The sequence below is a fragment of the Panthera tigris genome, chromosome B3 (genome assembly GCF_018350195.1).
Source record: "Panthera tigris isolate Pti1 chromosome B3, P.tigris_Pti1_mat1.1, whole genome shotgun sequence".
NCBI lineage: Eukaryota > Metazoa > Chordata > Mammalia > Carnivora > Felidae > Panthera > Panthera tigris.
The window spans coordinates 101,412,612-101,438,384 of record NC_056665.1 but is presented as its reverse complement, the minus strand read 5'-3'; the positions used below and the strand labels follow the sequence as shown (position 1 = coordinate 101,438,384).

Here is a 25,773-nt window from a genome sequence, read left to right as displayed (position 1 = left end):
CCAAAAGGAGAAGCTGGGAGGAAGGTGACAGATCTGACCCTATCTGTTCTGAATGAGTGGAAGGAAGTAGGGGAGCAGAGAAGACATGGGAGGCACAGTGGTGATGGAAGGGTTACCTTGCTGGGATGGGCAGGATAAAGAACAGAGGCTGGAAATATGAAACACCAACCTGACAGTTCTTATTTACCTTCAACTGGAAAGGGGTGGGGGGCTGGGGGTGAAGGGCAGGAAGGGGAGGAAACCAGAGGATCTCTCCTATGCACTCCTCACTCCTCGTGCACATTCAACTGACCTGCTGTCAAGCTCCATGAGGTTCACCAACATTGCTTGGTATGGTGTCCCCCCGCCCCCCCCCCCCCGCATCAAGTTTAGTGAGCACCTACTGTGTTCCATGCAGTGTATTATTAGGTTCTGGAAACACACCACTATTAGTATGACTAATTTAGAAAAACCAAACTGACTTCGGTTCAATGGAACTTCAACTTGGTAAGGCTAAAAACCCAAACTGTATGAGCAGGGTCTAGATTTCTCAATAAGGGTCTGCACCTTCCAAATGCAAGAAAATGTACACTTGTTTCGAGGAGATATTCCTTAAAAATATTTTTTTTAAAGGCACTTGGCACAGGACTACAAAGGCTTATTACATCAAGCCCTGGTTCCATCTCTTCCTGAATGACTGAGATTTTTCTTCAGACTCTATTTCAGTCTTTATAAAAAGAATATTGGTCCTAACACACAAGGTTGTTGGAAGAAGTAAATGAGTTAATGTTAGCGAATATACTGTGTACTTTAGAAAGTATCATAAAATGTTACCGTATCTTTATTAATAAACATATCTGTATCATGCACTTCTGACAAGTACTAAATTGTGTATAAGGGCATTCTTACCATGAAAGGATTTCACCAAAAGTTTACTTCATGTATCAGCCTCTACTATACTTAGAGGAATGTCAGGGCTCAAGTCCTCTTAGATCTCCAAGATGATTTTATCTTTTTTTTTTTTTTTTTTAAACTTTTTTTTTTTTTTAATTTATTTTTGAGACAGAGAGAGACACAGCATGAACGGGGGAGGGGCAGAGAGAGAGGGAGACACAGAATCCGAAGCAGGCTCCAGGCTCCGAGCCGTCAGCCCAGAGCCCGACGCGGGGCTCGAACTCACGGACCGCGAGATCGTGACCTGAGCTGAAGTCGGACGCTCAACCGACTGAGCCACCCAGGCGCCCCTAAGATGATTTTATCTTCCTAATAGGGACAAACTACCAGACTAAAGAAATAATTGGCACATAATGAGAAATGGAGATTACTGAAAATATAGGAACCAAACACATATAGGATGCAGATGTGGCAGGGGCTAAGACGGAAACAAGGTGACTGTAAGCATGCAAAGAAAAGAGGGAACACTCTTAAAATTGAGCACTGCAGATGATTCCAATGCTTATTTACTCAGTGTTAAAAATGTTAAGAATAAACATGCTTCCCAAAATCTAGCCAACTACAATATACCTTTTGTTTTTTAAATAATATCATATTCTTGTAACATATGGAGAAGAAAAGTCATACTCTGAAGGAGCTGTTATATGTATAAAAATTATACAACTGTATTTCCCATGGATTCCTTTTTTTAAGAAAAATGTGTCTGGGCCAAATGTATGTCCTCAAGAATTACAAGAAAACTTTTTTTATTTGCCAAATAATTATGACCTATCATCCAAATCACTCGAAGGAATTTTTCCAGAATTTTAAAATTACTTACAATATCATAAATTTCTCGGTCATCCTCATCAGCTAGGGTCAACAGTGCTACCAATGGATAGCGAGATCTGGGCACAGAACCAAAGTCTTCAATTTTAGTATCTCTTGGTAACTGGCAATATATTTCTTCTTTGCTGTCCTTTTTAATACTTTTTGAAAATGTAAAGGTAAATTGCCACTGTAACCAAAAATACAGTAATACACCAAAGGTAACAGTAACTTAGCAAATAGTTTATTTTACCCATAAAAAGTCTAATGTCTAAAATTTTCATTTGTCGAGGCGCCTGGGTGGCTCTGTCGGTTAAGCATCCGACTTCGGCTCAGGTCATGATATCACAGTTTGTGAGTTTGAGCCCGGCATCGGGCTCTGTGCTGACAGCTCGGAGCCTGGAGCCTGCTTCAGATTCTGTGTCTCCCTCTCTCTCTGCCTCTCCCCCGCTCACACTTGGTCTCTTTCAAAAATAAATAAAGGTTAAAAAAAATTTTTTTTAATAAAATTAAAAAAAATAAAATAAAATTTTCATTTGTCAATGGATATATCAGATAAAAGGATACAAATACTGTTCTTGATAAAGATATTCACTATACAGAGCATCTTCCAGTGCTTGGGGAGTGCTTATTCGGAAGCAATAAAAGTGCTTCTGTAGAGCTTCATAGAATTTTTGAACACTGCACCCCCAATAGCATGTAAGGAGGCTATCTTCAAGGCAATCTGTTGTCAAAGTTATGCCAGCTGTAGAAAACAAAGAAGAAAAGAAGACAAAGAGAAGAAAATTACCTAATGTAATTTCTAATACAATGGTACACAGTGAATAACAAAAGCTTCCTTTTGGATGCTGGCCAAGGTGATGTCATAAAAGGAACTCATTAAAGGGTATGTGCCTGTAAATGAAGGAACTGGTCCCTAAACAAGTGATATAAAAACTCCACATCTACACGATTTTGAAGCACCATCAGTAAACTCTTTATTATTTACACATTTATACTTAGAAATTATCAAGTTCATTTTGAGTGTGTGACTTAAAGACTTCTCTCACATACATCTTAAAAACTGAAATATCATTCACTATTGGTAACCTACCACTCTAACAGCATATATAATCCTAATGACAAGAAACAGTAGTGCTGTCTCCAAAAGTGGATATATACAACCTTCAGAGCAGAGCTGTCTCTGAAAGTGGACACACCTAACTCATGGGGTCCACAAGATGACCACTGCAGTAGGAAAAAATATTAAAGAGCAATCAAGCCTTACTAATATTAATATACATACTGACAACATTAATATATGTTCTTGTCATACAGTTAATGTCCCATGTAATATGCAAAATATCCTAGGGAAAGAATGGGGATTCCAAAACATGAAGAGCTTAATAGCAACGTCCTCATTCATTTATTTGCTTTCAGCATAAAAAAAACATTACAATTTGAGTAAACCTGATTAAGTGGAAAAAGTAAATTATAAGCAGACCTACAAATTGTATCATTTTACCTATTTATTAAACACTTACATAGGACTTACTGTGTGCCACCTGTATGATTTTTTCCCTTGCTTATGGCAGTTGCAGCAGTATCAAGTTCAAGGGCAGCAATATCTAGTGTCTTCTACAGCTGTTAGTGGAAAGTGCGGTATCTGGTGCTTGGTGGCACTGGACTTACTAGATCAAAAGTACACGGTTCAAGGGGCACCTGGGTGGCTCAGTCGGTTAAGCGTCCGACTTCGTCTCAGGTCACGATCTCGCGGTTAGTGAGTTTGAGCCCCATGTCGGCTCTGTGCTGACAGCTCAGAGCCTGGAGCCTGCTTCGGATTCTGTGTCTCCCTCTCTCTCTGCTCCTCCCCCACTCACATTCTCTCTCTCTCTCTCCCTCTCTCTCTCTCTCTCTCAAAAATAAATAAACATTAAAAAAAAATTTTTTTTTTTTTAAGTACATGGTTTGGAGCACTGTTCTTGGCTGAATAGCCTTGGTCTCTGATTCTGGCTCTCCAAACCTACTGGCAATTCTGTCAGCGACCCAGTATCCTTTTACTGAGGTCATTTCTGTTGCTTGCTAATAGGAATTCTTGTGCTCACTTCGGCAGCACATATGCTAATAGGAATTCTGATTGATACGTTGTGTAATTTTTTTTTTGTTTTATTTATAATTTTTTGGATACTTTTTTATTTATTTATTTTTAATATTTATTTATTTTGGGGAGAGCACAAGCTGGGGAGGAGCAGAGACAGGATACAGAGGATTCAAAGCAGGCTCTGTCTGCACTGACAGGCTGACAGCAGTGAGCCTGATGTGGGGCTTGAACTCATGAACCATGAGATCATGACCTGAGCCTAAGTCGGACTCTCAACCAACTGAGCCACCCAGGTGCCCCATTATGTGTTTTTTAAAAGGTGATCAAGAGTATGTGTTGGAAGGATATACACAAACATAAGATGTTCTACAGGATGCCAAAAATTGAGTTTTTCACTTTTCTGCTCAGTAATCAGTAGTATGTACATAGAGTTTCAGATTGGGGGTATGCATACTAGCAATGACATAGTATAATTTCTAATCACAGTTAGGCAAAAATTTTAATTGGCAGGAACTTTGCATAGGTAATTGGAACAGAATTTGATTTCAAAGTTTTATATGATTCTAATCATCGGGTATTAATTCAACAATGGGAAATTTTGCAGTGCCTGGGTGGCTCAGTCAGTTAAGTGTCAGACTCTTGATTTTGGCTCAGGTCATGACCTCATGATTGTGAGACTGAGCCCCATGTTGGGCTCTGCAACTGAGTGCTGGAGCCTGCTTGGGATTCTCTCTTTCTCTCTTTCAAAATAAATAAATAAACTTAAAAAAAAATGGAAAATTTAATTAGCTATTATTTTTCAATTAGCTATTAAATAGCTGAAAAAAAAAACCACTCCACAATACACATTTAAATATATATTTATATGTTAAATTTAATATACATCATATTAATTTACATATTATAATAAAACATATCAGTATATACCATTTATACTATTTTACATAAAATGTACATGTTTGAAGTTAATATATATATTAAAAATCATACATCCTTTTCTTTATGTTACCACAGAACCACATAAGGTAAGGAAAAAAAAGATGAAGTAGATAAGGAAGGAAAAAATAGAAAAGGCATATAAAAGAAAATGAAAAAAGAGAAAAAAGGAACCCAGAAAATGATTTAACATTCTTGGCAAAAATGTGAAAAATTGTATGTATGTAGCATCAGTTGTATCAAAATGCAGGAATCCACCCAAATGTCCATTGATAGGGGATTAAATGAATAAAATATAGAATGTTCTATAATGAAGTACTTTGCAGCTCTTAAAAAAGAATTGAAGCATAGCAAAATATCTGTATATTCTACTGTGGAATGATCTTCAGAATATATTGTTAAGCGAAAAAAGCAAGGTGGAGGAAAGTTTATAGCATAGTACCGTTTATGTCACAGGAGGGGACATCCATACCCATGTGTGTGCTTACACTAACAAAGAACCATGGGAGGATAAGTTCTAAAACATGTAAAACTACCCAGTTTATTTGCTGTGTAAAAAGAAATGGAGATCCAGAGATTCAGAGCTGCATAAAAGACTTGACTAAAATGGGGAGAGTGTCAGAGACCAGTGACAACTGGATACTAAGCAGACTTCAACAGAGTATGTCTCTGAAATTAATATTATAAGTTTGTGAGAAAGAAGAATAGAATCTATAAATTCTACTCTCCACAATCTTTCCTAAACTTGTCTAGGACACAGACTGAGAAGATAATGTTTTGATTTACACTAACTGATGTCAGTTCAAATCCCCCCGGGGCAAAGCTGTTCTCCCTTTAGTTTTTCCCACTTGTTCTGCAGACAGTCTCATTCTTACATTTTCTTAGTCTTCTAAAATTCAGTGCAAACACAATGCCATGTCAGATCAACAGCAATAGCAGACTTGGAACACGGCCTTAAAGCAGAAAATTCAGAATCTAAACTAACCGAAAGGGGGGTGATTTCTCTCAGCCTGCCCTAACCTGCCTAGCTGTAACAGCCAAATAAAGCCCAGCATAAGAGACAGCCTTGCAAAAAATTGCAAAAAACAAGAACTATGGTCAATGAGTTGAGCCATTAAAGAAAGGAGAAACAATACAGCAGAAAAGCCACAAACTTTCTTGAGGAGAAACCCTGAGAAAGAACCAACGTACAAGGTGATCATGCATGAGGGTAATAAATCTGGAGTACTGGGAGATGAAAATTTTACGTTGGAGAGAATAGAGGTTCACAAATTCCTCCCAAAATGCAATGTGTGTCATTTTGTCTACCCTTTCACCTTTGTTAAGTGTCACCAGGGTAAATAAGCCAAAATAAGGAAGCCGTTACAAAGGGACAGGAGAATTTCTGGCCCAAATGAATTCAACTCAACCAACATATCCATAAAACCTTTTACACTGGGGACATGGAAACATCATAAATCCAAACATAGTATCACCACGTAACAACAAAAGAAATCCCAGCAACCCACCCGTAGTAAAGAGAGCCAAATGACTAAGATTAAAACTGATTCTCATTCATTTTCAAGTAAATCAGGTCTCCAGATAGTCCCCTTCCCTCCCCTACATACCCAGCACTTTGGGGACAGTGGTGAAAAAGGACCTGTTTTTTTTTTTTTAATGTTTATTTATTTTGGAGACAGAGAGAGAGAGAGCACAAGCCAGGGAAGGGCAGAGAGAGAGGGAGACAGAGAACCCACAGCAGTCTCCTCCCTGTCAGCATAAACCCCGATGCAGGGCTTGAACCCACGAACCCTGAGATCACGACCTGAGCTGAAGTTGGATGCTCAACCGAACTGAGCCACCCAGGTGCCCCAAGGACCTGGATTTTTAAACTATCTACACATCCGATGAAATAACCTTTTAAAATGTCACAAATATTGCCCAGAATATTATTTTAATATCCTGGTTAGACATCTTTAATGATATCCACTGTTCTACAGTTTAAACAAATGAATTCTATTCTGCCGAATTTAATTCCCACCAAAATCCCTCTCCTTATTTCCCCATAGAAGAAAGACAATCAATGATAGGCACTGGTATTTTAAAAATTAAAATACGTCAAGAAGCAAGCTATAAACCCACACATCGAAAAAATTTTTTGTGTGCTTTGGTAATGGTATTGTTGGTTAGTGGCTGACAGGTCTTCTACTTACTGGATATCTTTTCATTTGCTTCTAACATTTACAGGGGAACTATTTCTGCCTGAAAGGAAAATTGACGGATTTCCTCACACTTCCCAACTCACAAGTGTGTTTGCTTGGTCACAATTAATCAGTTCTTACTTTTTCAGCGTTTCCAGGCTTGTGGAACTGTGTGGCAGGAAGGACGGCTTTGTACTGGTAGCTTTTTATATCAGGAGTCCTGCTCAAGGCCCAGATGTGACACTGGAGCAGGTCCAAGTGCCTGGCCACAGAGGTCAGAGGTCACCAAACTACCACTGTTTGAACTACCACTGTTCTTATTTATTTTTATGAGTTTGTTTATTTTGAGAGAGAGCAGGGGAGGGGCAGAGAGGGGGAAACAGAGTCCCAAGAAGGCTCCACACTGACAGCACAGAGCCCAACACAGGGCTTGAGCCCACAAACTGTGAGATCATGACCCGAGCCAAAACCAAGAGTCAGGAGGCTTAACCAACTGAGCCACCCAGGCACCCCTGAACTACAACTGTTCTGTACATTTTAATTAGTCATATTTTCTAAACAGGTTAATTTTCTGTCATATCTTTTTTTTTTTTTTTTTGAGAGAGAGAGAGAAAGAGAGAGCACACATGTGAATGGGGTAGGAGCTGAGGGAGAGGGAGAGAATCTTAAGCAGGCTTCATGCCCAGTGTGGAGCCTGACATGGGGCTGATCTCATGACTGTGAGATCACTACCTGAGGCAAAATCAAGAGTCAGACGCTTAACTGACTGATCCACCCAGGCACCCCTTTTTCTAATTTATGTATTTATTTATCTATCTGTGTCATATCTTAAACATGGTTTTCCCAAGTGAAAAATGTCAGAACAAACCCTTTATCCACCATAGAGGATTAAAAAAAAAAAAAGAGGTCCTTAGTTCTCTCCAATTCATAGGCTAATAGTATAGTACTTATAGCTAAGGAAGAATAAGAAACTTTGTACTTTTTCATTATAAATCAATATTTACTTAAGGTTGATAATCCCTATTTACTAAGTACGCTGCTTTTCGACAAGTGATTTTGGAAGTTATAAACAGGAAGACGGCTATGCAGAAGGGTCACAGAAGCCAAGGGAGCAGGGTATCAAGAAGGAAGGACTGGTCAACTCCGTGAAACTGCAGAGATAGTGCTAACTCAGGCCTACAAAGTGTCCACTGGATTTTTTGACTGCGGGGGCAGGAGGGCAGGGTCGGGGAGCAGAAGTGGTCATCAGTAACCTTGGGGAAAGCCATTTCAATGGAGGGATACAGGCAAAAATCACATCTGTGGAAAGTGAAGCAGGCTAAGGGAAGAAGGCAAGTACACTTCGCTTTTGAGAAGGCTGGCTGTGAAGGGAGAGAAAGGGGACAGTAGATCCAATAGGGTAAAAAGCTGAGAGAGGTTGGGGTTGTTTGTTTTTAAGATACCTGAAATGTCAGCAAGTATAAAAGGTGATAGGGTCTCAGCCTGGAAATCTTTGTAGAGTTATGGGAACTGTACCTGGAACTGCCCACCCATCTCTACTTAACTGCTACAAAAGCACTTCAAAGTCCAGAAGTTCAAAACTGAACTCATTACCTTTCTTCCAAAACCTGCTGTTCCTCCCGTACTCTTTATCCTGGTAATAGGATCTGTCTATGGAGGGCCCCTGCAAAGAACCTGAGTCTTCCTCCACTCTTCTCTCTTACCTGTCCCACCCTATGTTTTCTCCATAACAAACTACTTATTGTTTCTCTGTTTCTGTCTCAGTGCTTTGTTCATGCTTCTTCTCTACTTAGAATTTCTCCCAACCCCATGAGATAAACACCTACTTACCTTTCAAGAGTCTACTCAAAAAAAAAAAAAAAAAAAAAGAAAAGAAAGAAAGAAAGAAAAAAAGAAAAGAAAAGAAAAATAAGACAGAGACCCAGCACATTCTTTATGAGGCTTTTTTTATGCCTGCCTCCCCACCTCAGCAAACTTAACCATTTCTTCCTTCCTTCCTCCCCTCTTTCCTCCCTCTCTGTCTTTCTCCTCTTTCCTTCCTCCCTGTCTCTTTCTTTCTCTCTCTCTTTCCTTCCTCCCTCCCATCCCCCTTCTTTTCTTTTGTTTTCTTTTTCTTTTCTTTCCCTCTATCTTTCACTCCAGTGGTTCCTAAATAGTCTTGCAGACAGTTTACTTTTCCAAAAAGCACAGAAACAAACAACTATCATCTTATTACCATCTCTCAAAATAACATTTTATACCAAAATGACTTATACCCAAAATACCACTATTTCAGATTAAAAAGTTGTTCTTCAGAAGGTTAGCAACCTTATGTTAACTGTGCTCACACTACACCATCCGTACATTTCTCACTGCACTCAAGACCCATGAAAATGCCAGACTTCTCTTATTAACATCTGTGATACTTAATTCTTCTTACACAAATATTTGCCTCTGGTTTGCTAGTTGATAAGTTCCCGAGGAGCAAGTTTTGTGAATAATTAGTCTCTGTATCCATAGTACGTAGTATAGCTCCCAGAACAAAACAGATGTTCAATAAATACTTGTTAAGTCCAAAGAAGAGAAAGCAATAAAGAAAGAAAATTAAAGTGCTGAGAAAGGGGCACAGAAAGAAAAAAAAGTCTCTGGAAAATAGTCACCAACTTGTAATTGAAGCTGAAGATGGATTAGTGATCTCTAAGCCAAAAGGATTCTTGACTTGTCTCATTTGCTTTTTGAAAACTCTTGTGTTGAACTGGGTCTCTTCTGAATTTCTCAGGATTACTGGAACATCCCAGCCAAACCTGAAGAAAAATAAAAATAAAATAATACATAATTCTAGCAAATGTTGAAACTTTGTTCTATGTGAAGTATGTTGTGCTTTATTAGTTATCGCTTTTAACACAAGCATCACAAAAGAGATTAGGTTATTCAATCTATATTATATCACAGAATTAATCTAGAATTGAGGGATTAGAGGTCCCATACATAATTGCAATATATTGTTCAGCTGGCTGAATCGACATACTCTTGAAGACAAAGAGTTCTATTGTTAACATTATTGTTGGTAACAAAGTAGTACAGTCATTATAGATAACTGTACCAAATATAACAGCAAAAACATAAGAATTATTGAACTTTTTATATAACACAAGAAACAAATTCATATTTAATATGCAGACTATTTGATATAATTAATGGGACAAGAGAACCTTTAAATACCAAATACAGCACTTCATTTATATAACATATTTTCTACTTTCAAATTTCATATAAAAATGCGATAATGAATATTAAACGGATTAGAAGGAAAATGAAAGGGACTACACTCAATCCCTCATAAAACTAGAAGGCAGCTAAGTTTACTCAATTAAAAAAAATATATATATGAATACACATAAGCTGGAGGACTTTAGTTAAAATGGCACAGTTAAATACATACTTTGATGCTCTCTCTTCTCTCCAGACACTTAACAGTGATAGATAAAAAATAAACAGAGAAATCAAAGAGACCCCACTGAAATGAGTAAACAAACTGTGGTGAGTTTAAACAAAGGAATGGTAGTATTCAGCAATGAAAAGGAGTAAATTATTGCTACAGCCACATGGATAAATCTCAAAAACAACATGCCGAGCAAAAGAAGCCTCACACAAAGGAGTATGTGTTATATGATTCCACAGTATAAAATTCTAGAGCAGGCAAAACTAATCTATGGCAGAAATAAAAAAACAGGGCAGTGGTTGCTTGTGGGGGTGGAGTGGGGGGGGTGGGTGGGGGGGTGGGGGGGTAAGTGTATGGACTAACCGGGAAAGGGCATAAGGAAACTTTCCCTGGTAATGGCAATGTTGTATATCTTGACAGAGGTTTGAGTTGTATAGATGATGTGTTTTAGAACACTGAAGATTTACACATTTCATTGTGTGTAAATATACCTCAAAAGAAAAAAAGGGAACTACCAACAAAAACAAACATTGCTAATAATATGCAATACTTCAGTATTTACGGGAAGAGTAACAACTTACTTTGAAATGATCAAGAAATAAGATTACAAATAAGTAATGAAGACTTGACAGCAAAGTGTTGATTGTAGAACCTAAGCGATGGGCATATGTATGTTCATTTTGTAATTTTTTCAAGTTTTCTGTATATTTGAAAATTTTAATAATAAAATGTTGGAAAAAGAGACTTAGTTGGGTTCAAGGACAAATCTTTATGGCTCTGAAAAAGGAAAGAAATATAAGGTAATGAGTAAGGCTGACGCCATGGTTTGATGGGTCCTGAGTCTGGCAGCAGGCTGTGGCAAGTAAGCCTTCACACAGTAAGAGGACCTTATAGGTTGTCCACTCAAGACAAGAGCCAGAGCTAGGTTCATAACTTGAATCTAGAAGCTGAGTTAGGCCAATATCAATATCAATATGTCATTATAAGACCTGGTGCCTGACTAGGGGGCATCTAGGAATCTGGTTGAAGGCAACTGTGAGATGGTTAAACAGCAAGGGTGATGACAAAGGGAGGGGGAAAAACTTCTACTAAAATTTAGGACGCAAACCAAAGTTTCAAAACACGTGAATAAATCTAATGCCAAGGGAAAACCAATAAACGTAACACATGGAATAAAGTTACACTCCAGATGAATTTCATTTTATAGAACAGTTAGATAAGGCTCGTCTGGTCCTGCCTAAAAAAGCTGAAAAGCAAGCCTCTAAGAGATCAAACTGTGTAAATTAGCTGTGTCCCAAAACATAACTCAAGAATATTTATATGAATACAAAAACATCCAACACCTATAAAGTAAAATTCACAATGTTTAGCATCCAATAAAAAATCAACAGCCATGCAAAGAAGAAAATGTGACCCATAATGAGGAAACTAATCAAAAGAAATAGACCCCAGAAATGATATGAATACTAGAATCAGTAGACAAGAACATCAAAATAATTGTTATAACAATATTCCATATTTTCAAAAAAGTAAGTAAAGATTGAGAATATTATATGGAGACATGGAAAATACTTACAAAGACCTAAGTCCATTTCTGAAGAGGAAAAATACAACATTTGAGATGAAAAATATATTGGACAGGCTTAATAGCTAACTGAACATTACATTACATCAGTATATTTGAAGACATAGCAACAGAAAGGATCCAATATGAAACACAGAGAGGAAAAAAAAAAAAGGCTGGACAACCCCTCCCTCCCAAACATCAGTGAGGTGAAGGATAAATTCATGCAGTCTGCAGAGAAGGGACAGAGACAAACAAGAAAACTACAGATGTGTTATCATTCAGGAACACAGATGCAAAACTTCCTAACAAAATGTTAACAAATGAAATCCAACAATATATTAAAAGGCTAATACATCATGACCCAGTGATGCCTTAATATCACATTAAAAATTTAATATAATTTACCACATTAACAGACTAAACAAGAAAAACCATATGATTATTTCAAAACGTGCAGGAAAAGCACTTGCTAAAATCTGAAGTCTATTCCTGATAAAAACTGTGAGCAAACTAGGAATGTAAAGGAACTTAACCCAATAAAGGGCAGCCATAAATATGTAGAACTAACATTGTACTTAATGAAAAACTGCTTTCCTCCTAAAATAAAAAACAAGACACTTTACAGCCATGTGTCCTTAAGCAATCACTCAATTCGGTGTAACTGTCTTCCCTTCTGGAAACGTTTATAACAGGGTTTGGCATGCTAAGCAATGATAATGTTGATGATGGAGTAGACTTCGGAGTTGGCAGGAGAGCAAGAGAGAAACAACAAATCCAGTAATTTCTCCTTTTTGAACCTCAGAATCAGTTACCCCATAGGCTCTGAGTCCACTCCACTGCTCAACATTGGCCCAGTGCTTTTAGCTGAGATCCAGAGTTGGACACTTAACCAACTAAGCCACCCAGGCACTCCTGGCCCAGTGCCTTTTAGAGGTTAAGTCAGGAATGTGAAATGTTAGGACCCGAGATATAACCTTCTTATGAGAGCCATAAGATAACACCTTCCTCTTCTTCCTTTCATCCCTTGGAGTGAAAAACAAAGGAAGAAAACACCATTCTATACTCCTCATTATATTCCCTGGCCCCTTCATCATTTTTATTCCCCCTACTGTCACCTACCCCCCCCTTTTTTTCTTTACCCACACTCCCTGACTACTCCTTATACCCACACTACCAGCAGTAAAAACTAGAATCCAGAGCTCATTGTGTTCCGTGCTACTGTGGTTCAAGAATTATATTTCAGGTACTTTATCATGCTGTACCTAAAAATTTCAATTAAAAAATCTTAAAGGTTTAGGGTCCAGAAACCCAAAAAGCAGGGATTTGGAGAAAAATCTGGAAGCAATCTATTGTGAGCATGGAATTCCTCTGCTTTTAGTCCATGATATATCTGGTTTTAATATAAAAATATTATTTGTCCAAATCTTTACATAAAATCAATGTTGGAGGAAGATATGCCGTATCTGTTCTGTGGCTTTGTAAATACTTCAGAATGGAACAAGTAATTTGAGATGTAAAGTGTTTCTTTTTAAACATGCTTATCCAAGGCTGCTTGGCCCAGCATCCTATCAAGAACTGCCAAAGCACACCTATTATTAAAAGAAATTCATCTCCCTTGATTTTTTATTTCTCTGCCTCATGCTTAATCTTGGGTCTGCATTTCCTAATACCCTAAAGTCCTTGACTTGACTTATATACATTTTTAAAAATCAGTATTATGAATGATGCTAAACCCTGGGCCTTTTTATCTTACATAACCTTTTTACCATGAAGGGTATCATACACACAGAAAAACACACAAAACATAGTTCAATGAATTAGAAAGCAATTGGTATTTAGGTTAAGAATCCAAACAATAGGGGCACCTGAGTGACTCAATCAGTTAAGTGTCTGACTCTTGATTTCAGCTCAGGTCATGATCTCACAGTTTGTGGGATAGAGCTGCATGTCTGGCTCTGCACTGACAGTGTGAAGCCTGTTGGGATTCTCTGTTGTCCTCTCTCTCTGCTCCTCCCCCACGCATGCTCACACTCTCTCTCTCTCAAAATAAATAGACATTTAAAAAAAAAAAAAAAAAGAACCCAAACGATATCCTCGGAAAGTTTCTTGTGTCCCCTCCCAAGCACTACCCCTTCCCTCTCCACTATCCTGACTTCTATTATTTTAATTTAGAATACTTGTTTTTGAATTGTTATGTAAGTGGAAGTGTGCTGTGTATACTTTTTTTTACTATTTTACAACATTATGCCTGAAGATTCATCCTTGTAGCTATACTTAGTGCATTTTGCGGCTGTATAGTATTCTGCATAGTAAATGTGCTATAACTTGCTTACTCATTCTACTCTTTTTTTTTTTTTAATTTTTTTTTTAAACGTTTTATTTATTTTTGAGACAGGGAGAGACAGAGCATGAACAGGGGAGGGTCAGAGAGAGGGAGACACAGAATCTGAAACATGCTCCAGGCTCCGAGCTGTCAGCACAGAGCCCGACGCGGGGCTCGAACTCACGGACCGCGAGATCATGACCTGAGCTGAAGTCGGCCGCTTAACCGACTGTCATTCTACTCCTAATGGACATTTAAGTTGTCTTCACATATCGACCATTATGAATAATGCCTAAGTGAACATTTTCTTTTTTTTTTTTTTTTATTTATTTTTGACTGAGAGAGAATGAGAGCGTGCGCTAGAGAGGGGCAGAGAAAGAGGGAGACACAGAATCCAAAGCAGGCTTCAAGCTCTGAGCTGTCAGCACAGAGCCTGATGTGGGGCTCGAACTCATGAACCGTGAGATCATGACCTGGGCCGAAGTCAGACGCTTAACCAACTGAACCACCTAGGCGCCCCCTAAGTGAACATTTTCATACAAGGTGCTTGGTCCACATACACTTAGATGCATTTCTAGTAGGTCTACACATGCTGGGAATTGTATTTCTCAGTCATAAGATCTGTGCTTCTTCAACTTCAACAGATAATGCTACCAATTGTTTTATGTATATTCACCAGCAGTGAATGAGTGCTCCCCTTGCTCCAAATCCTTGCCAAAACATTATGAATGAACATCCTGGTAGGTGTATGGTGGCATTGCATTATGGTTTTCATTTCTATTTCTCAGATGACTGATTTTTCTTATTTATAGAAACTCTTTATATGTCCTGAATATGAGCCCTTTGTTGCATATATCTTCACCCTTTCTACATCTTGCCTTTTCACATTCATACTAGGTCTCTTTTGATGAACAGAGTTCTTAATTTTAACACAGTTATTAACCTTTTCCTTTAAGGTTAATGCTTTTGCTCTTTGGCTTTTCATTACTGCCTTATCTGAATTATGTCCGAACACTGCTACGTTTCTGAATTATGATCTCAGACATTTTTGTATTCCTGTCCTCCCAAAGAACTTAGTGAACCATGGCTAGAGCAGCCAATGCTGAAGCAAGGCTCTGTGTCCATTTTGACTTCACCAGTCCTGTTCCCCCAATATCCTTATGCTTTGGGGGAAACAAGGCTTGAGAGGAGAGAGTGTAGAATTCACTGTGTAATAGAGTGATGTCACAGACTGACCACACCTTTTGTCCTAAACATTATGTTTAATGTAGACTAAGATCACGAAAGCTGTTTTTTGGGCAGCTGACACACTGGTGACTCACGTTGAACTTTCAGCCTAGTAAACTTTTTCACATACTTGACTCAGTGTGAACTTGCTCATTTTTGCACAAAAATCCATAACTTTCATAGTTTTAATCTGTTTGATGTGACCAATATTTCTATCTTTAACGCATTACTCAAAAGCCGATATGCAGAGATGACCTGGAGTGAAGTTAAAAATTGGAGAGTGGTCAAATAGTAATCCATAATTGCTGCTGACAAACAGTTCTGTAAAATACTGATAAACAGACCCAGTGATGTGTCTTTGGCCACCATCCTAACATCTGGGCTTTTCCACATTTGTAGTCCAAAACTTGAATAAGACACTGATGCCCTGTGTATCAGATCGTGTATCTGATATGACATTACAAGGAATAATAAAATAGAAAACTGATCAATTTTCTTTCCAATCAAATTTCATCTTTATCTTTTTCCACTCAAAGTCATTTTGGCAACTGTTAGTAATGGAATACCAACTAAATAAACGTTTCTAAACATTACTTTCTTTTATATAAACCTAGTCCCCTTTTTTTCCGTATGGAGAATTTTCCATTCTCTCTCCTTTACTGTTACATTTTTATACTTATTCCTCCTGGATTTTTCTATACTTCTGGTTTTTCCCATTTCTAAATTGTTTGTTGCACTTCTTCATATTGTTTAAACTTCCAGCACAGCAATGATCTGTGGACTTTCAATTCTGACCACATTTTTCATACTGCCTATATAATTAATGTCTTACCCCACACACACTTCCAAAGCTTCTCACCAGAGGCTGAACTGGTAGACTGGACCTCCTTTCTTTGTATCTGGAGTCTCAGGGAGCCCCTCGTAAATAAAGTTTACTTTGAAGCTAAAATTTTAGGCTCGGTTGTAAACAGTTTTGATCACCCATTCAGCCTTGAGTTCTCAAGCCAATCAGAAAACTAACAGGCAGTTGTTAACTTGGGCTGGGCAGGGCTTCTCTCCCGGTGGTCTCCCAAAGATGGTCTCACACAGCTAGCTGGATGCCGACACTAGGTCAGGATATAAAGACCATTTATGGGGAAGCCCTTGGTGGGGGGAGGATGTTTGTCTCTGAGGGAACCACTGTGCTAACGATAAGACTTTGGGAAAGTGACACAATCTCTGAAATTCTGTGCCTTTATTTGTAAAATGAAGGATTAGAACAAGTGATCTTAAGGCCCTACGAAGGTTTGAAATGCCATTTCTAAGTATCTTTTTTTGTTACTTGTTTATTTTTGAGAGCATGTGAGTGGGGGAGGGGCGGGGGGGGTGGGGAACAGAAGATACCAAGCAGGCTCTGTGCTGACAGCAGCAAGCCTGATGTAGGGCTCCATCTCCCAACCGTGAGATCATGACCTGAACCGAAGTCCGATGGTCAACCGACTGAGCCACCCAGGCACCCCTGAAATGCCATTTCTAACAGTTTTGTGTTTTCCTCTAGATGGTTCCAAGAAAATTCTTTCCAACGCAAGTGTATCTGGCACCCTAAGCAAATACAAACTAAAGTCATAGCCTTTTCCTAAGGAGGAATGTGGGCCTCATCACCAACCTCCTCACACACACACAACCTACTGCATTTGACAAGTGGGATGAGAAATGGTCAAGGTCAGTGTATCAGGCAGGGCTGGCAGGAACTGGAAGCCACATCTGCTATTTAAACATAAAGAATTTAATACTAATGTAAAGAACTGTTCACCAAGTACTGAAGACTGAAACACTAGGATACACTGAGGTATCCTAGCAAGAAGCAGTTCGCCCTCCTCGGACTGGGGAAACAAAGGGAAGAGTGAGGATTAATGCCGTTTAGAAACTTGGATAAGGGATCCCCCAGAGGTGGCATGCAGACTTGTGGTGGGAGTGCTGGCCAGCCGGTACTGTTATCTCTGGAGGTGTACGATAAGGCTAGTTCTAGGTATGAGGAAAAATTGTAAATTGTAAATAAACTGCTGGTTCTCAGGCCAGCTGCCACCGCCAGGATAAAGGCGAGTGCTGCAGGAACACAGACCAGGAAAAGGAAGCAAACTGTTAAGAGGAAGTCCTTTCTTCCTCTTCTAGCCTTCCGGTTTCTTTCTAGCATCACCTATTGGCAGACCCTAATCGGGGGCAAACTAGCACAAGAGAAATGCGGTTTGCAAAGTCCCAGCCCCAGTATCACCAAACAGAGTACAGAAGAGCATGTTTGCAGTTGAGAAAGAACAACCTCTAAGGAAGATCTGGCAGATGATTTACAGTTATGTCCTTGTGGAAGCACTGAAGGATATGGGGTCCTTCCTCAAGGGGACCTGATCTCCCCTTTAATCAGAGGCTCCAGGTCTATGGACTGGCTTATATCTATAAACTGGGTGAAAGGTGGTAACTCTCCACTGTTGTGACCCAAGTCAGGTTTCCCGCTCCAGACATGAAGTTTTTCCTATGTAGTTCATGTAGCATTTAGTAGGCTACCTATCTATTTTATTCCTAGAGACACTGTAAGCCATTAGTCACTGCCAAAGATCCTTGTGGGCCAAAACAATCTCCGCTTTGTCCTCCACTGCCCATTATGGAACACAAGTCAACCCTGACTCCTGTGAGGTGCCCCTGGACCTCACATCAGGAGCTCCCACTATCATAAACAGACTACAAAGAACAGAAATTTTCAAGGATACAAGTCTCCTCTTGGAAATTTATTTCTCAGTGCTTTCATGAAAAGTCTATCTTCTGTGCACTCTTGAAGGATACAATAGGTGGGTGGGTGTGCAAGTTGCACATATTAAATCCAGTCCAATATTCCTATTTTCCTAAGCCTTCAGATTCTTTCCTCATTATGACAGGAAAGTTTTATCCATCTTAACCTTATTATATATAGGCCACCACTGAGTCCAAATTTTCGTCAACCAAATCTGAGTTAATACTTTAGATTCAGAATTTCTTGAGAACAAAGCCAGATCAATAAATTTTATCTGATTTAGTGTTACAGTCTCTCCTCCCTGGCCTAACCTATTTACAATCTGTTCTCACACATACTCCTCCTTCCCAATGATACAAATTAGTAAAATTTTGCAATTCTTTTCGAGGCTAGGCTCTTTCCAACCAGGTTATATTTTGTCCCTGTCCTTTGGAGCATGAAGAGATCTAGGCCTCATAGCAATAGGTTACAGAGATAGGTCTGAGTACAGACATCCTTTGCAAAGCAATTACCCTATGCAAGGTTATTACAGGACCTTCAAGCAAGGGAAGGCCAATTTTATCACACATGGAAAGCAGGCTGCCTCCAACAAGGGAGAGTCAGAATGACTGGGGTTTCAAGATTCTCAGCTTTATCCAAGTCAATTTAGATGTCCCCAGTCTAAGTCTAAGGGCTCTACTTTTTTCCACTCAGTGTCCTAAATGAGCCCACATTCCTCCTTAGGAAAAGGCTATGACTTTAGTTTGTATTTGCTTAGGGTGCCAAATACACTTGCGTTGGAAAGAATTTTCTTGGAACCATCTAGAGGAAAACACAAAACTGCTAGAAATGGCATTTCAGGGGTGCCTGGGTGGCTCAGTCGGTTGAGCATCGGACTTCGGTTCAGGTCATGATCTCACGGTTGGGAGATGGAGCCCTACATCAGGCTTGCTGCTGTCAGCATGGAGCCTGCTTGGGATCTTCTGTTTCCCGCCCCCCACCCCTAATTCTATTCCCAGCACAATTAAAACTGTGTTCAATGTTTAGTTCTGGGGCTATATGAAATAAAGTGCTTTAGAACCACAGAATCTCTGATTCTGGACTCTAAGACTTGACCTGGGTGTTTTAAGATCTTAGCTTGTCATTTTCCTTCTATCAGGGCTCCAGTGGTCTCAGACAACCACCTAACCATCCCTCAGTCCTTGTAGTCAAAAAGTACTTTAGCCACTGGGTCCCCAAAGCACTTAACGTCAGAAATCATTTTATTACAATCAACCAAAAATAGTCATTTAATGAACTGTGATGCCAATACATGCCATGCATTACTAGGACCTTTTATCCCATTGACAAAGAGCTAAAGATATGACCAAAGCAATCTCTGAAGCCCATCTTTGAGAGGTTCTCCCCCAGGATCCCAATCTTAGTAACAATTTCTTTATTAATATCTTTTGTAAGTCCAATCAGGAGACCAAAAGCACACCAGTTATTTTAACAGGGAGAATTTTTTTTTTAAGTTTACTTATTTATTTTGAGAGAGAGAGAGAATCTCAAGCAGGCTCTGCACTGTCAGCGTGGAGCCCAATGCGGAGCTCGAACCCACAAACTGTGAGATCATGACCTGACCCAAAATCAAGAGTTGGATGCTTAGCCAACTAAGTCACCCAGGCGACCCTAACAGAGAGAATTTAATATGAAGAATTGTTAACCAGATATTGAAGAACTGTAAAAGCAAAAAGGGGACAGTGACTATCATAGAAGTAGTACCAGTAGGAAGAAGCTATCACTCCTAGAACAGTAATAGAGGAGAGTTACTACAGCTTAGAAATTTGGAGAAGGACCCCCATGGAGCTGGGGCTCAGATCTCAGGAAAGGTATTGGTATCTTTGAAGGGGTGTGATAGGCGGTTCTAAGAGAGTGCAAAACTATAAACTGAAAACACTGGGACCAACTGTTAATGGCAGAGTGAGGCACTATCGCTGTGGTGAGACAGACAAGAAAAAGAGTCACACAGGAAGCAGCAAGGCCTGGTGTCCTCTAGCCTTCCATTCTCCCTCCCCTACTGGCAAAGCCTGCTAGGCAGCCAGCCAGCAAGAAGAAATGTGGTTTAGAGGTTCTGTCCCAGATTCACATAACAGAATATAAAGAGGTGCAACAAAGCTGAGGGACAAAAGCTTCATGACCTGTAGTCAAGAGGAAGCAGGGAGCAGCTGCAGCGTCAGGGTCCCTCGTTATTTGAAACTGTTGAAGGAGGTATGGCATTTTGGTCTCCTTTCTGTACAGTGCCTGGCAAATAGCAAGAGCCTAATAAGCTACTAGAGCTCACAGAAACCACCACCGAGTTAAATAGAAATACCATACTCTCAGTGGCATGATTTTTGGCCATTGCTATTAGGATTCCAATAGTCAGATGTTCCTGTTTTTTCTCCACTCCCACACAGTGCAAGCAGACAAGGAGAACAGTAGAAAGAAGCAGTGGGAAAGAAAATCAGAGTAGTATTGAGATAACAGCCATTACAGCGAAGACACAAGACCAACAGGGATTATATTTGGGGAGGTTAAAAAAAATGACATGGGGGAGGGCGCCTGGGTGGCTCTGTTGGTTGAGCATCCGACTCTTGGTTTCGGCTCAGGTCATGATCTGACGGCTTTGTGGATTCAAGCCCCACATCAGGCTCTGTGCTGGCAGTGCAGAGCCTGCTTGGGATTCTCTCTCCCCCTCTCTCTCTGTGCCCCTCCCCCAGATGTACTCTCTGTCTCTCTCAAAATAAATAAATAAACTTTAAAAAGAAATAACATGGGTGAAAAGCACAGTGGTTTAATGGGTTTACCTTCGGTCTGGGGTACTATTGGAAAGCTGCTTTTGTGAGATCTAAATGGTTTTCTTTGTTTCTGCTCAATGAATCTGTTGCCTTGGCTTAGGTTAGCAAATAAACACTAGTAAAAAGTTGATCTACATGGGCAAAGCTAACCAAGGTAAAGGGAACCAAGACTCAAGATAACTGGTTAGGTCCAAATCAGAATGAAAGTGACTGGCACTTACATGGTCTTGTGGCCTCAGCAATGCATAGCCCAGACTTCCAAAAATTCTACAATTACCTGGCCTTCTACCCTTCCAAAGTCATACCTCAGTGGAGTGGTTAGGCAATCATTAAGTTCTCAAAACAAATCTTAAAACTGGGCAGAGCCAGAATTTGAATCTAGGCCCATCTGACTCCAAAGTCTGTTTCATAACCACTATAAACATGAGGTTCCTGATTACCTTTACCCACAGATGCCACTGTCATTATCAATACGGCCCTCATTCATTTTTCTCTTCCCAATACTATAGATAGACATCTAAGATATCTAACTAGTTGGCCTACTGAAAATTAAAATTTAAGGATATAATGCAATGATCAACTAGTTACCTATTGGAAGAAAATTACATTTAATGGAAGAAAATTACATTTCTTTAAGGGAATAATACTAACACTATAGTCATTAAGAAATCCTGTGTAAAGACTGCTTTTCTCACTTGGGCAACCAAGTTGTAAATCCAATTACAAACTTTCTTGAAATGAACAATAAATAGCAATAAAATTTGATGAACCAAGAATAACAAATTGTGTTAAGACTCGTCTTAGTCTTCTCCTACCCACAAACAAGGAATTTTGTGCTCTACTGCTGGCAGAGTGGGAAACAGTATGGAAATGTTAAAACTGTGCTTAGTTTTGAAAGATGGCATATAGTTTCAGAAACTAGAAAGGGCTTGTTTCCGGGGTGCCTGGGTGGCTCAGTTGGTTAAGCATCCGAATTTGGCTCAGGTCATGATCTCACGGTTTGTGGGTTCGAGCCCCACGTCAGGCTCTGTGCTGATAGCTCAGAGCCTGGAACCTGCTTCAGATTCTGGGTCTCCCTCACTGTCTGTCCCTCCCCCACTCGCACTCTGTCCCTCAAAAATAAATAAATGTTAAAAAAGGGGAGGGGGCTTGTTTCCTGTCTGTACAGTAATCCCATATATGTGATCACAGGTTATTTTAAAACTCATTTTACACAGGCTGAGCTATTCAATAACACATTTCCTCTGCCCCTCTGCTCGTTGTATCTCTGAAATGCATTCTATTCTCTACCATAAACATTTAACTCCATTTGTTTCTCAAAATATTTATTCTTCAAAATCCAGCCCATGTTTCTCTCCTCAGTGGATGAATTAGTAAGATGGTTTCAACTAGTTGTATTCATAAGACTTCTCTAAACATGATACAATGGCACCTCCTCAAGAGAGAATTTTTAGAATCTCTGAGCTAGAAGAACGGCTCAGGGATTATCTAACAGTCTATTCTCCTTGTCTCCAATGGGTAAACTGTCCCCACGCGTTAATACAACTTATCTCAAAGGTCTTTTCTATCTCTAAAATTGTGACTTCATAACTCTTTCGACTAAATATTACTCCAAATGGCGTGGAATTTATCTAGAGACCATTAAATTCTCAAACGGTAACAGAGTTCAGAGTTACGCTGAAAGATCTGAGGCCAAGTGCTCAGTTCTGGTCAGAACAACAATCAACTGTGTTTACTGTCCACGTCGGCGCACTGTAGCGCAGGTGACTGACTTCACTCTGGGCACACAGTAGGCCCCAATCCGGGACAGAAGCCTGCTGGACAAGCACTCTATCTCAACACCAAGACGAGGCCCTCACAAACTGCTTTATCTGCTAGACACAAAGCTGGGTAAAATACCTCAATCCGGCACCACCCCCAGATGCTAGCAGCGACAGGGACGGCACAGTGATGCAGAGCAGCGATGCAGGTGCGCTCCGCACCTAGTTTTCCTCCAGGAGCCAGTAGGAGTTCTCGACACCAGCTCCCCCACAGCCACAGGCGCCCCAGCCCCACAGCACCCCCGCCCCGCCTCCGATGCTCGCCCCCGCCCCCCGCCCGCTGCTCTCCGCGACCCCACGCCCCAGCGGTCCGCCCCTGTGTTCCTTGTTTCTAACTACGGGGCACTTACCATCCCAATACCAGGCCAGTGGTCACGATGAAGCAGGTAAAGACCACCGCAATGTAGAAAAGCGGCGAATACTCATACAGCGTTACTAGAAACACCGCGGCCATCAGGATGTCCAAAACTGAGCCGAGCTCCAGCCACCCAGCCCAGCCCACCCCGCTGGGGTAAAAGCCACTACGGTGCCCCGGAGCTGACAAACTTTGTAGATCCGCACTCGCCCCGGGTTCTCCGGCTAGTCTTCGGGGCAACCTCTCGGGCTGCGGGAGCCGGCGTGCCAATCACAACGGTGCCTGCAGGGCTGGCCCCGCCTCTACTGCTTCCGTCCCGAGCTATTGGCTTCGCAGAGGGGCGGTGCCTGGCTCGACTCACCGGATTGGTACCCAGGGAGCGTCTGTCTGTCCTAGAGGTCAAGGCTTTTCTGCGGCAAATTCTAAACACGTATGCCGGCCATCTCTGTCCAAGGCTCAGGTAAGGTTTTCAGATGGCACAGAGAGGAGGCACAGTGAGAAATCCACGTCATAGAGTCTAAATCCCGCATGTGAGATCCGCGGCAAATTTGGGAGGAGGAGAGCCGGCATTTTGGGTTCTACAAAGTGAAGTAACCCCACACCTGCTCTTATTTTATCTAGAAAAGTTACAATTATACGAAACACCGAAAGGAGTCTTGCAAGCAGTTTATGAGCCTTGCCAGCCTTTCAAGTTGGATTTCATGATAGAGGAAAATTAGCGTTGCATATCAAGATTCTCATAGAAGCAAATCAACTGCCCTCCCACATCCCATTCCTTTTCTCCTCTCCCTACACCCCTCAAATTGAATTAGATATTTGAATATTTGTATTAATTTTTACTTTAATAATAATTTTAAATATGTATTTATAATTTTTTTGTAAACAAGCAGAGGCCTTTAAGTAAAGAAAGGAGCGAAATGCTCGTCTCCTCTCCTCATCCCCGTACAGTCAACTCCATCAAGGTAGCCTTTCTAGAAGTCTCTCACAACTCCATTGACTTCGTATAGGTTTGTGTTTAGCCCTTAGGCCACCCCCAGTTACCACAGAGACAGGGAAATGTAATCTTTTATTCTCAGCAGCAACATCCCTTGCTACAAATCAGAGTTTTGTTATCAAGGAAGAAAGGGACAGAGGACCATGGGATGGATAACTAGTAGCCCCTCCACACTCCCAAATCACTAAAATTAGTAAAATTAGTGCTAGAGAAACACGAGCTAAATTTGTTCTAATGGTTCGCATATCTCTTGGCAAGTGACCATGTATTGTGTACTCTCTGGAGTAGTGCTGTGTAAGAAACTTGCTTCAACAATATAATTTTTAACAACTACATATATGATTTGTGAAATTATATAGTTTATTTATGGTTGGACAACATTTTAAATATGTAAAAAAAATTTTAAGTTTATTTATTTTTGAGAGAGAGGGGGTTGGGGGAGGCACAGAGAGAAAGGGAGAGAGGGAGAGAGAGAGAATCCCAAGCAGGCTCCACACCGTCATCACAGAGCCCCATGTCACGAAACGGTGAGATCATGATCTGGGCTGGAACGGAACGGAGAGTCAGACACTTAACTGACTGAGCCACCCAGGCACCCCTGATTTTTTTTTTTTTAATGTTTATTTTTGAGAGGGGGGGAGGAGGAGGGGAAAGAGGGAGGGGCAGAGAGAGAGGGAGACAGAATCCAAAGTAGGCTGCAGTCTCTGAGCTCTCAGCACAGAGCCAGATACAGGACTCAAACTCACAAACGTTGAGATCATGACCTGAGCCAAAGTGGGATGCTTAACCAACTGAGCCACCCAGGTGCCCCACAATTTTTTATTATCATAAACAACATTGCAGTGAACAATCATAAAGCTAAATCATTTCCGTAGGTGAATTCTTAGAGTTGGAAATTTTAGTTCAAAAAGTATGTACATTTTAAGCCTTTGAAGAAACAGTGTTATCCGGAAATATTGTACTGATTTTTGCTCCCACCCTTTCACCCTCAGTTTTGCAATCATTTGATATTGTCACTTAACAAAAATCTCGGCCAATGTGAAAGGCAATTTTATTGCAATAAACAATAAAGAGTTTTCATAATAAACAGAGGTAGTTCCAAGGTAAAGTAGTATATTAAAAATATGCCTATAATTTTGCTCTCTCCCAAAACTCCACTAAAACTACAGTAAAGGGATGTAAAAAAATAATAAGTCAACAAAAACAGGAAATAAAATAAGAACAGCACATATTGGAAGATGGAAAACAGCTGAACAAGGATAATTCACTAACCAGGCCATGAAAGTCAAATCCCAAACCAGCAGTAGAGAAAACTGAGATTCAACTTGATTTACACTGAAAAAGTCTCAAAAAAAAAACACAAGAACTAACACAAATTTAATTCAAGCCTTTATTTCCCATTTAGATATCTGCTACAACCATTCAAACATTGTTTCCAACATTGATTCTTTCTAACACATAATACACAATACACAGTACAGGCAAAAAATTCTTTTTAACACATATCTTTTACTTTTAAACATATATCTCATTTCATTCCACCACCCCAAATCCTCAATTGCCGTGCTATA

At 40.1% G+C, this 25,773-nt stretch overlaps 1 protein-coding gene across 4 annotated transcripts in view; it reads right to left on the bottom strand.

Annotated features, from left to right (window-relative positions):
- CGRRF1 (cell growth regulator with ring finger domain 1) overlaps positions 1–23,740 on the bottom strand; it is a 30,481-nt gene extending 6,741 nt beyond the window's left edge. For 2 of the 4 annotated variants that reach the window (XR_006218858.1, XM_007083332.3), the window contains exons 1-4: positions 23,204–23,512; positions 9,580–9,719; positions 2,308–2,485; positions 1,754–1,901 (exon numbers count right to left, since the gene is read on the bottom strand). Coding sequence is in view for 3 of the 4 variants with exons in the window: in XM_007083332.3 (XP_007083394.1) it covers positions 1,754–1,901; positions 2,308–2,485; positions 9,580–9,719; positions 23,204–23,307 (570 nt within the window). In the remaining variant the exon portion in view is untranslated. Of the gene's footprint in view, positions 1–1,753; positions 1,902–2,307; positions 2,486–9,579; positions 9,720–22,932; positions 23,038–23,203; positions 23,513–23,569 lie in introns of those variants that run through there. The other 2 variants (XM_042989725.1, XM_042989726.1) reach the window with 2 other exon arrangements.
- Positions 23,741–25,773: the final 2,033 nt, after the last annotated feature.